Source organism: Doryrhamphus excisus, chromosome 4, assembly GCF_030265055.1.
Source record: "Doryrhamphus excisus isolate RoL2022-K1 chromosome 4, RoL_Dexc_1.0, whole genome shotgun sequence".
In the NCBI taxonomy this organism is placed as follows: domain Eukaryota; kingdom Metazoa; phylum Chordata; class Actinopteri; order Syngnathiformes; family Syngnathidae; genus Doryrhamphus; species Doryrhamphus excisus.
Window position 1 is genome coordinate 10271783 of NC_080469.1, and position 13218 is coordinate 10285000.

Genomic DNA, 13218 nt, shown 5'->3' on the forward strand with positions numbered 1-13218 from the left:
GGGATTGGCTGGCGACCAGTCCAGGGTGTATCGCTGACCCCTGGTTTAGAGGGTCCACTATAAAACCTCTCAAAACTTTGCACACGTTAGCTAATTAAAAAGAAGAAAAATGCAACCAACTGCTACCAAAATTCTGAAAAACTTTATTCAGTTCTGTATAGAAATTTGAATCCAATTAAACATACACTTGTACCACACCTATTTAACACCACGTGGAAATAGAGGGTGAACCCAGCTTTTGAAGTAATATCTCTGCACAACAGCATCTTGTTTCACAAGAATGACAACAAATCAAGAATAATAAATAATATAAAACACCTTTCGCACCATTTCACACACACACACACACACACACACACACACACACACACACATTAAGGAAAGATGAGTATTTGCTCTACACAAACTGAGCACCTTCTCATGTTACTGCATATAAAACCAGGGTGGAAATGTAAGAAAACAGCTACAAAAAAATAAAAATCTTGACTTGCTTCAATTTTCCACAGAGCCACAGTTGTCTTTTACAGTCCATAATAATATCCAGATGTGAAGGGAAATGGCTTTCCTCTAGAACTACACTATATGTGGAAATAACAAGGGCCCATTAGGTTTCCGAATAACAGACTAATAATAAACTTAGATTTACCTGAGTGGATCAAATATCTCATTTACAGCACAATGTTTCCACATTGTGTTTGCAGCTCTCACAAGTCAACGGTCAACTTTTGACAAAGACTTATTCAGAAACAAGCAAAAACAGACCAAAACACGCACATTTGTCATGAACTCACCACACTCTAGTTCTGACTGGGCAGCTTGGGACGAGGGCGGAGCTGGCTCTCCAGATGATTGGTTGGCTGGGGTGTGTGACGGAGACAGATGCGTGATGTTGAGATGTGCATTTACCCAGAATGCAGTGGAATGTGTGTTTACAGGTCCCTCAGCCTGTAGCACGATCTAAACAAACTGTTTATCTCAGCGGTGATGCGCCTACGGCTACTACTGTCTGTCTCATTGCAAATGAGCTCTTAATGTTCTTGAGCCAAGCTGACGCTGCCTTTACATAGCAACACACACACACAGAACTTATGCCTTTTATGCGTCATGAGGGCCGAGCACGTAGCGTGTACTTTGCTCCACTAAAGAGATAAAAAAGCTCCCCCTTTGGCTTTTGCTGGGAGATTATTGTGGTCCATAAATGTCTGACAGTGGGTCACAATTTACATCTTTCACAATGACGCAAAGTAGAGGGAAAAACAGCCTGGTTCCGTTCAGGGTTTGGTCTTAAACGGGTCTCACAGTGCAAACATTTGGTTGACATCAGTCTTTGGGTTACAGAAAGACAATAAAACAAAACTTTGATGTTCCGTGTGCTGCTCAAATGTGAGGCTTTGTTCAACGTCTGGACCTTTGTTGAGTTTGAACATCCTAGCCCAGTTTTTAATGACGCACTGCTCCATCCAGCACAGGGGAGGAACACATTGGACGACTTCACACAGCACATGATGACACAAAGGTGATGCAATTAGTCCCTGCGGAATGCAGCATCTTTTATGAGGCGGCGCTCCATTCAGGAACACCACACCTGATATGGGTGTGCGTCTCTAATGAGTTGTAGAGCGGGGGGGACAGGTTGGGGGTGAAGCGAGGATACTCTCTGTGGAGAGGGGGACTGATCTGCCTGCTGTGAATGTTTTCTGCACTCTGGCTCTGGTAGAGGTCGTGAGAAACGGGCTCACCCAGCGGCGGTGAGCTGTGGTGGGCTATGTTGCTGAGCCGAGAGCCCTGTGGGCTGGAGTTGTAGGGGGGATGGGGGGAGTAAGGTGGATAGGGCTCCACTGGAGTCATGGCGGAGGGCAGCGGGCAGGTGTACGACCAGGACGCACAGGTGCGATCATTGAGTCTGTTCTCAGAGCCCGCAAACATGCACGCCTGGCGCTGGCTCATGTCCGAGCTGTAGGGGGCGTCGGTGAGGCTTAGGCCAGGGTTGCTGGGCAGAGTGGGCAGTGGGGGAGGTGCGAAGGAGGAGGCGTGATAGTAGGACTCCCCAGGGCTGGGTGAGCTACCAGGGAACACTCTCTTGAATGGGTGCTGGCGGGTTCCTGGGGAGCACTTCTCCTCCACTGCATAGAGAAAATGTTGTGACATTTAAATCAGCACAGAGAAAGTTACCGCTACTTTAAAGGATGTTTTATTGCTGAGCTGAGCTCAAAATGTGCACATAAAATAAAACTGCATTCAGTCTGCAGCTTGACATTTACTGTGGCACAAAAATAAAGAGTGGTTGATTGATGTTGGTCAGATGATCCTAATGGACTGCAAGGATCACACTGTCGATGGCATTGAGCTAAGGTCTTTGTCTTGTTGGGGAATTTAGATATAAACAGTCTTTGCCAGGCTTATACTTTATTGAATTCAGGAAACTCTTGTACTGTATGCTTTGAATTGTATTGTAAGTGTATATGTGAGATACATTAATGTATGCATGTCTGAAATAAATTAAGAAGACTACTGCTTACAAAATGGTAACTATAGTGAGCTATAGTGAACAGGTAGACTGCAAGAGAACAGCCAAAATATACTGATCCTATTTATATTAAAGGTTATTGCTGGGAATATTGATGAGTAGAGGCAAAGCAACAAGGCATAACACAATCGTTAATGGATTTCCAAAGTTCCTGTTCTATTTTTAGGGCTAAGGCATCATTTTTAAGAAGAGTTGTTCTCAACTGGTTTGGCTGCGGCACCCACTATAACCCCTCAATGACAAGCAGTGACCCAAACTGTGGACAATTTTCAACTACAACGTGTCAAATATGTTATATTTAAAAGGGACTGTTTGCAACAACAGTGAGATGCTTTCTCTCTCTTTATGGCATGCTCTTCTCTAGCAGATATCTGCAACTGTGTATCAGAGAGAAGGCAAGTTAAGTCCCCACTTGATTATCCTTCCACTCCTGCTCAAGCTTGACAGTCACCCATAAACATGGCATGCACCTCGGGGCAGCACAGACATGAACTTGGGGTGCATTCACGGACATCGGGTCATTACATCATTTTTAAGTTGCGACCCACTTTTGCGTCTAGTTGAGAATCTTTGAGAAATTCTTATTAGACATGGTTGAGACAGGTACGAAAAAAAATTAGGGAATAATATATTAAATATATATTTCAAAACAGAAAAGGGATGAAACACCTGTACCTGTTTTGTATAGTGCATGCTCAACATCAACACCAGTTATAAATTATTCCTATTTTTTACCCATCTATTACAATTCTGGTTGTTATTTAGTGTTAGCTTTTATAACCCAGCAAAGAAAAGACATGGATGATCAATAAGATGGAAAGTTAATGAGCCAGGCGATGACATTATTGAGTCTCAATATTTTTATTAGTCTAGTTTTAAAAGTGGGAACACCTACTTGTACTACTAATAAATATTTAAAGAATCGCTATAAAAAGCAAATCCACGTGTACTCCCATATGTTTCTTGTAAAAGTCTGAGACTGCAGAATGACTCAATTTCGGTCCTTAATGTATCCCAATAGGGCTAATTACTCAACTCATGGGTCACGCCTCTTTGTACCTTTTCCATCTAATTACTGGACTCATAGGTCACCATTCTTTGTAACTTTTCCATCAAGACTAAAAAAGTACAGATATGTTCTGAAACAGAGTTTACAGCATTGTTCTAAAGACTTAAAAAAATATAAATCACTACTTTTGAGGGTACCAAGCATTAATAAGGTTACAGTGATGTACGGTGGAACCTCAGTTTTCAGCATTAATCTGTTCCAAAAGGTCAGACAATAACAAAATGTACAAAAAACTTTTTTTTTTAAAGGAAATCCAATTAATCAGTTCCGGACACCCAGTATACTTGCTAATTAGAACTTTATTTTAGACTGTAGCAGGTACAATCATTATTGCATACACTTTCCCGGCTCACTTTCTGTAATGTTTGTCCATGAACCCCTTCCCTCTTCCCATGTGTGTTAATTGTGGAACTTTTACATGACTATCTCATTGTAAGAGACGCTACCTGTGTACTTTGCCACCTTTTTCTTTTTTGAATCAAATAGTGTTTCTCACATTCTTTATCAAAGTTGTGCAACTTTTTTTTTGCTGCCATATTTAATTTAAAACAAGCACAGATTCTTCTAACGCTCAGAAAGATACAGTGGTCATGAATGCCTCATACCTGTGGTTATTAAGAGAAAGAAATGGGACAGATATGAGTTTTTCATTCAAGTATTCCCTGGCTGTGATCTATCTATAGTGTCCCAACTCTAAAAGAACCCCCATCCACTGAGTCACCAATGTGTGGGCGCTTTGTTTGCACACTCAATTCCACTGACTAGTTTTTTAGGTGCACTGTTTGGTTGTGTACAAAAAATACACCATTTTTGCAATAATTTTTGTCAAAAAAGGAATCCTACAAATACGTTACATGCAAAAGGCGAGATTCCACTGTGCTAATTTTTGAGGCTATTGAGTGTACAGCCACACTTACCTTTCCTCTTGGTGCAGTGATAAAGTTGAGGCTGCTGCTGGACGTGCTGAGGATGTGGATGAGACAAAGTGTATTGAGTGGGCGGAGCACCAAGCAGCGTCTGAGGGCTGCTGCTGCTGCTGCTCAGGCCGTTCTCACAGTTAAAGGGAGAGCCGGCCACGTCGGGTGAGCGCCTCAGACCCTGCATCTCCCCGCTGAAGGGACTCCTGGCGGGACATGTTCTCTGGCGGCCCGTGCTGCGAGGGACCACGGGGTAGTCTTTACTGAAAATGAAGAAAGAAATCTTTGACTAGATTACAGGTATTTGTCCAAGATTCTGCCTGGTTCTGTTATACATGCTCCTGTTATTCTCACTCTCTCTCTCTTTTCTTTCAAGTCTACTTAGGCACTCTACATCCCTTTCAGCTCCGATCTCCCTCTGTAAACACAGCCCTCTCGGTGAACTCTGTGGTATGTAGGGGACAGCGGGCCACATCTCGCTGACTGGCGCTGAGATACTGACACGCACAAGCAGACACATGCACGCACAAACACGGCCAGGGCCGCAGTGAGATAATTTGCCGTTCTAAAAATAAACATCCAGCCATGTGTCACTTCGGATATAGGCTCGTCTCCAAACCAGTGCAGCACAATAACAAAAAGGGGGTGGTGCACTGACTGCACATCACAAAACAGCACAGCACCCCTCTCCCTCCTTCCAGTAACAGGGTCTCCTATTGGTCCGATAACATCCTCCAAACTGCTTTTCACATGTGGAGAGCAGCCGCCATCATGGTCATGAGCTCAGTGTACAGGCAACTAATGAGCAGTGACAGTGCAATTCACAAGCAGTAGAGTGGTATCATGTGTCTATCACTGCACCGGGCTTGTGTTGTGTTATGTTGTGTTAATGCTGCACGCTGTAGACCAGCTTTTAGGTCAAGCTCACCCTTCAGGTGACAACGGTTTATATATTTTCTTTTTTTTTTAACCATTTGGCTCAGTCCAACATGCATATGCGCTCCCTATGTACGACATCATCACAGACTGGGAGGGAGTAGGAGGACAATATAGTTTTATAGTTTAGTTTTCCTTTCACACAAAGGACCTTCAGAGAATACCCATATAGTGTTATTCAGGCACACCTGTTAAAGAGAGCCAAGCAGCTTTGGAGCCACATTTATAAGACTATTGAATGGTGCATCCTATTAACACAACTCACTCAACTATTATTTTACTTTTATTCGGTATTATTTATTTTTGCTGTATTTACCTTTTTCAAGAGTTAAGTTTTATATGAGTGTCTTTATGAAGGGTTTATAAATGTTTTATAAATTGGGTGAGTCATCAGTTTTTAACGTCTTATTAAGGCTTTAAAGGGGAAGTGTCCTTTTTTGGAATTATGCCCATCTGTCTATCACAAACATGAACACATATTTCTTTCCCTCTTTCTCTGTATGCATTTTCAAGAAAAACAAGTTAATATGAGCTAGCTAGCAATGGGAAATACCCACTTTGAGGCGAAAGACCTCACAAAAAATGCCAACACTGTTCCATTTGCATAGCTTGCTTGTATATTAAACCGGTATTATTATTATTGAGGACTGGAGCACACGTCTTGTGCTGGAAGACACAGCCATCCCAAGAAGAGCAGATATCGTTAGTGTTGTTGCTGTATCTATGCTGTTGTTGACAGAACTAGCATAAGTATGTGCATCAATTCGAAGAGAAAGAAGTTTTGATGCATTCGAAACATGTGTCCAAATGACAGCATTGTAAGCTAGCTCATATTAATTTGTTTTCTCGTGTTATAAGGCACAGAAAAGGGCAAGAAATATGTGTTCATGTTTCACATTAGGATTGTGAACGATGGGCAAAATTCCCAAAAAGTGCTGTTCCCTTTTAAATCCTTAGATTGGAATAGCCAGATTGACTCATCACTTGCCAAATACAGTGGTACTTTGAGTGAAATCTCCCTGAGGGGAATGAGAATTAGACAAAACATTTCTGAAAAAATATGGCTTTACAGCCTCACAAAATTCCTAACCGAGTCCAAACCAATGTCATGCAAGATGAGGATCTGTGCGATTTGCTTTTGCTTTGTATTTGTCTTTGTTATGCAATGCACTGCATTGCTACAGCCGCCTAGAGGGCACCAATATTCAAACATATGAATGGCATTGCAGTCTACCTTTTCGTCCTTTGAGTACATCACACACACATGGCCATTTGTTGTTAATGGGCGACCAATATATACCAATGTGGCAATGTTTAGCTACTAACGTTAGCTATCATTAAATGTGTGTGTGTGTGTATATATATATATATATATATATATATATATATATATATATATATATATATATATATATATATATAATGCACCACACTTTTGGGTCCCCTCTTGGGAAACTGACCCATGTGCATGTGCCCTGAACATGTACGTAAAACCGTGAGTGACAGCCATGAACACCAATTATTTTATTCAGGCCAAACAAAGATTCACGTCAATTTCTATGCAGTGTAATTTGTCATTGTGAAAAATATACACTTTTTTTTGTACAATCTATTCTTTTAAACCATTATTGGTAACATATGCAAGCTGGAGGTTTGAATTTTTTTTTTTAATTTGGAGCGAGTAATATAGAGTCCCCTGAGTGTTTTGTTTTTACATTTTGCTATTAATAGTGGTTAATAATTCATTGTATATACAGTACTATACTATGAATAATTAAAACATTTAATGGCAGAGGTTTCGCTAGTAAGTTAAAACATGTAAATTTTAATTTATTTCACACTTAAATGAGTTGAGTTGTGCACAAAGCGGTTTTTACGGTGACAGTTTGTCCATGGAAATTTCTTTTTTTGTTTTTTTTTTACTCGACATGAATTGACATGTTGACTGTGACAGTGACTTGCACTTGTCAAATGTCCACACTTACTATGTTAACAATAATCTATTTACAAGAGTACCCTCATTATATGGATATCTGGGAGGGCAGTGCATTGCACGGTTGAATACAGTGATCTTGATTTGATTGACTGACATAGGCGCGCACACACACAAATACACGAGTGTACTCACCCTTGCAATTTTGCCATGCGGTGCAGCTCGTTGTCGTCACTGCCTCTGAAGCCCTTTGCAAAGGGATTGTTCTCTATCTTTAACTGAGTAATCTGAGGACAAAACAAAGGGGCTCTTTTATAGACCTGTGCCGACAAAGCACATCCACAGCACCATACATGCACACAGACACACCAGACCCTTTTAAACCTTCTCTCCGTCGAATGAAAGTCGATGGTTTATTATTAGCAGGGGCCCTGTAGATGTTAAAAGCTGCCCCGCTAAAGCTCTGCCTGGCCAACATTCCTCAACCGCTGACGTTCCTGACGGAGAGGACAGTGTTCTCGCCAGCTGACACTGAATAAACTGTTTAGCCAAACAGTCGCCAGGTTTAAGCATTTTCAGGCCAAAGCTTTTAGAGGTCCAGAGCTTTGATGTTAGGGTTTCGAACTTTTCTCATGGAGGGAAGCGTGTGTTTGGCAGCAGACTGTGTGAGAACGCAGGCGGGCTAAATACTCAACACCAGCTCAGATCTGATAGCTGAGAAGATACCGATAGCAACCACATGCTCAGCAGAGCTACTATATATTAAAATATGCATAACAAAATCAATAAAATATTGCTATTACACAAACACAAATAACATGTTACCATATTATATTTACACCGTCAAATAAAATAAGCTCCATTTCATGCTATTCCTTTTCGGACGTGTTGAATCGTACACGTGTAACCACGATGTTCCTTAAAAGGGACTGTATGCAACAGGCTGCACTGGAATGTGCTACAAGAATTATATCCTGCCCCCTGCTTTTACAACATCCTTTTCCTGCTTTCAATACGTAAAGTATAACCCACGTAACACGTGCATGCGCATTAGTTATCTTTGTTTTAAGCTAATGATGGCTCTTTGGTTAAGTCACTCATGGCCGTTGTGAATGAATGTACAACATGAATCAATTGTTGGTCACCTCTCTGATACTGCTTTTGGTGTGTGTGTGTGTGTGTGTGTGTGTGTGTGTGTGTGTGTGTGTGTGTGTGTGTGTGTGCGTCTGCACACCCTACGACATGTATGTGAATACCAGACAGGTGTGTGTTATTTTATTCTGTCCAAGTTATGCAGTTTAACTTGTTATTGTGACAATTTTTTTTATACTACTACTTTTATACTACTATACCATTTGCGAGCCGGTGGTGGTCGTGGTATATTTTTTTGTTGACATAAATTAAATGTAATCTTTAGCCACTTGCACAATCTGACAATCAATTTTACCATACACGTACTCATGGAAATGATATGGATGATAAACACTACACATTAACATCAACTAAAATTGTATCTGGCAACCTTGGAATATGAGTTGATACTGCTTTTTTTGTATCACTATAATGGAGTAAATATGTCCCTTTAATTTTTACAATGAAGTTCTCAAGTGCAATTGCAAGCAATTTTGGATGAAAAGTGGATTAATTATTTTGAAACTGTATTTGTGAGTTTAGAATTTTCTATCAAATGTGACTGACAGGCACAGCAATCATGTGGAACGCAATGAGGAGAGGGGCTTGAAGCCTCAGTGATCTGTGTTTGGAGTGTGACATGCATGGTCTTTACTGAGTGACACTCTCTCTCTCTCACACACACACACACACACACGTACGCATTCTGGCTCACACATATTGACAGACACACGCCCACATACGCAAATCTATTTTCACATATGTGCACCAAAACAGAGTAATTACACACAAACAAAGGCGATCGGAATAGACTTTTTGGACACAAATAATATAAACAAAGCAAACCGTTTGTGTGTGTAATTGAGATCTTCAGAGAGAGCTAGACATCTGGAGTGAGAACATTTTAGGCAAGACTCCATCTTAAGGTTTAACTGGATCAAGAACAGTGAACCCTCTCATAATGGTTAAGGTTTGGACAAGAGGCTAGGAGATTATGCAAATGAAGGTCTTCAGTGGAACATAGATGTCCACACTTTTTTTTAAGGTTGTTTTCAAATTTGCAACTCTGCAAAGTGAATGTTATTTCCGCTCATCTTCAGAAAAAATTAGGATGGGAAAATTTTATGTGGACACCCCAACGGTGTATACATACATATGTGTATATACTGCACCAGTACATCATACCTGATGACTTGCTGCACTCCACTGGCGTCAATGAATGATAAAGCACAGATCTTAATATAATACATGAAAACATACTATGGCGCGGTTTCATTATTACAGTTTTACATAAAGTGCATTGCGCAAAACAACATTTTGTTTCTAAATGAATGGATATCTTAAACACACAACAACAACTGATTTTACTTAAAACTTGATGCAATAATACTTTTTTAAATGAGACTCAAGACTTTTTGGACTACATTTTGGGGCATAAACAGTACATATAAATATTGTAAAATTAGTCAACATCCAGAGGGTTAATCTCAGCATGTCAAGTAATTATAATACATTTTAATATTACTCTCAAACATATTTTCTTTAACCACGTGCGACCCTAATGAGGATAAGCGGCATTGAAAAAGGATGGAGGAATGGATTTTCTTTAACCTTGAGTTGCAGAATGCACTACAATGGTGTTTCTCATGTACAGCTCCTTTCTTAGCAGTATCGTCACTTTCAATTAGTAAGTTTATAATAGAAGTCAGTGTTGCAGTATTAAGAATTTCATCCAAGTTCAGTTAAAAGTACACGGCTACAGGATATTAACTTAGCCCCAGAGGTCGCTATGCACGGTGGCCTGAAAGTGACAAAAGGTATTTGTAAAACAGTCAGTCATAAAAGTACAGGATGAGTTTGGTGTGTAGTGTTCACCTGTCATTCATGTGGTCAGCGGAGTCAATGGTGATTACAATATGTATTACTGTTGCCTTATGAGCGTTCATTTTAAGTTTTATTGATTAAAGAGGTGTTAATAAAGTCTAATAATGTATAATAAAGTCTATTGTTCTTACTGCTGTTCTTGTGACGATCCCACACCCGACTGTTGATGAGATTTAAGAGTGTCAAACATGACACCAGGCTTTCAAACACACCTTCTTCGTGATTTGGAACTTACACATCATGGAAAACAAGTGTACAACATTGCAAAGATAAAATGTTGGTAATTAACAGCCTGAAGAAAGTACTGTGAGTTTTCAGTGGTATTGGTCCTCATTGAGTATACAGGTTGGTGACGATGTCAAATGTTCCATTGCCAACTCCGCTAAGGGTCCTCCCTTTCCCAAACCCAGAAGCACCCTATAGGACGTCACCTCCCCACTAAAACGTATACATGTATGCATGCAAAAATGTGCCCTGCACTGACCTTATGGTTCTGGTAGGACGTCACAGCAATGAAGGCGGTCTCGGAGAAGACGTGGGTGCAGAAAGCTGTATTTTTGGAGCCGAATCCATTGTTCTCATCCGCCTTGACAATATGGAGGCGAGGCTGGTATTTGTGCATGGAGTTGAGTATTATCTGCACAGGGGTGAGGTTGAGAGGGTGAGGGTTGAGTGACCGGTGGTGTTACAGCAACACATTTCTAAAATGGCTTCAGTTTGAATGACAAGAGATTCATGACACGCAAGATCAAAGAGAGGGAAGTCAAGATGAACAGAGACTTCTTTTTGCAGTCCAGGGTCGTCTGTATAGTATATACCGCTGGTCTTACAGGAACTTGGCCCAATCTAAAGTACATGTATTGGTTGTAAATACACCTGGTTGTCTATTTATCCTTTTTTTTTTTACATTCACATTTTTGTATTGACAATGCGAGCGAGGTATACAATTTAGCAGTATCTTTATTATTGTCCTTGGGAGTGATGCAGAAGCACACTGCATCCTAGAAAACTGTTTGCTCATTTAGGCAAAGGAGGTGCCATGGGAGAAAATTCCCCCTCGGCTCTCAGTATGACAGAGTGCAGCTCTACATCACTGCAAACTAAACATTTTCTTCCATTAAGACTTCTGTAGCAAAACTGACCATTAGTACGCTCTCCAGGACATACTTTCTAATACAAATCAGATCTCATTGGGTTGTACAAGAAATCAGACACATTGCACAAAATCACCCAATCTACAATAGAGGTGCATTCAATACATTATAATATGGTTCAGTTCAGACTATGACCAATGAAATGCTGGCTGTAATTATTATTAAATTATGACAAAATGAAGAAATGTGGTCTTGAAATATGTCATAAATGAACGTTTTCTATTCAAATTAATAGAAATGCACCCATAATTTTAATTTCCAGTTGTAAGTAGCGCAACTGACAGTTTTATTCAACTCACAACGACACATTTATTATTATTGGTGATTATTACCAAAGTATGTGACCGTACAATGCACTGTTGCACAAGAGCAATACCTGTGAGCATCCTGACACAACATCCCGGACTTCCCATGACAATGGAAAACCCACACGTGTTTTTTTTTTATCTTCTTTGAATTGCTTGCCTTTTTGTGCGCGTGTAAATGGGCCCGTGCGCGCCTTAATCCACGGGGCTCAGTTTAATCGCAATGACGTGTCCGCCGGTGACATGCCTCAACTAATGGACTTCACAAGTCTTGCGGATCATTACTTAGGGGCCTGGAAATGTGATGTTTTGTATTTGTTTCAAACAATGCACGTCGGCATGCTGCTGGTAGCCTAATTGGCGCTGCAGCGGGACGCTGCAAAGGAACCAGGGTGTGCACTCATGTGGCCCCTCGATGATTTGTGCTCTGTTGTGATGGCTGCTGACTTCTATTCACCACAAAACGAGCCGCGTCGAACGTCTGTAGCTTTTAAAAGCAGTGCAATCACTCTTGCAAAACTAAAAACACCTCTCACAGCTATTTATTTAAAATCACGGTCAATTGGTCCAGCCGAAAACATTACCCGTACCGTTTGAAACCGATGACATACTGTACTATTGCATATGATTAAAAACCTGCAATTAAGCAGCAATGCTCACATGTCCAAATGGGTCCAGGTGGTTGTTTGTGAGTTTGAGCTTCTGGAAAGACACCAGCTGGCGGCTCCAATGGGCCCCCGTAGCGGGAGAGTCCGGATGGACGTAGAGTCTGCCCGGCATCGCCGGTTCGGCCTTTCCCGTTACAGACCTATACAAACACACACACACACACACACACACACACACACACACACACTGTATATTGTATATGGATGTAGCACGTGAGCATCGCATCCATTCATCAACATCCAGTCTACACTGGCAGGTCTGTCTGGCCCGGTAGTGATCCGATCCAAACAGTAACCATATTGATTCCAAGTGTGTTATCATGTGTGCAATCGATTCTAGTGTGAAGAGAGCTGTTTGTTGTTCATATTATTAGACTAATAGTATTACTTGTTTGATATTGTTACATTGCCTTAGATTGTTGTGTTTTCACAAATAACGTTGTTAATGTTTTGTCTTGTGCGTTAGAAATATGATCCAATTAAAAGCAAAATCACACAGTTAAATTAAAGAGTTTGTAAAGCGTCAAGTTAATAGTAACGGTATCAGTCTCAGCAACACTGGGCCAGTAGTAACTTGATATCTGATCGTTGCAGTATCACTCAACTCTTCTTTACACGGCGCTTGAAGTACACCCCCACCCCACACCCACATACAAACATACACATATCATGGGCAATGATTTGCATAAGTGAG

General features: G+C 40.8%; 1 protein-coding gene across 1 annotated transcript in view; it reads right to left on the minus strand.

Annotated features, from left to right (window-relative positions):
- Nucleotides 1-133: 133 nt before the first annotated feature.
- Nucleotides 134-13218, minus strand: part of tbx5b (T-box transcription factor 5b) — a 15606-nt gene continuing 2521 nt past the window's right edge. Inside the window, exons 5-9 of the mRNA XM_058070391.1 lie at nt 12517-12664; nt 10882-11034; nt 7578-7669; nt 4514-4776; nt 134-2123 (exon numbers count right to left, since the gene is read on the minus strand). Coding sequence (XP_057926374.1) covers nt 1552-2123; nt 4514-4776; nt 7578-7669; nt 10882-11034; nt 12517-12664 — 1228 coding nt within the window. The 3' untranslated portion in view covers nt 134-1551. The remainder of the gene's footprint in view (nt 2124-4513; nt 4777-7577; nt 7670-10881; nt 11035-12516; nt 12665-13218) is intronic.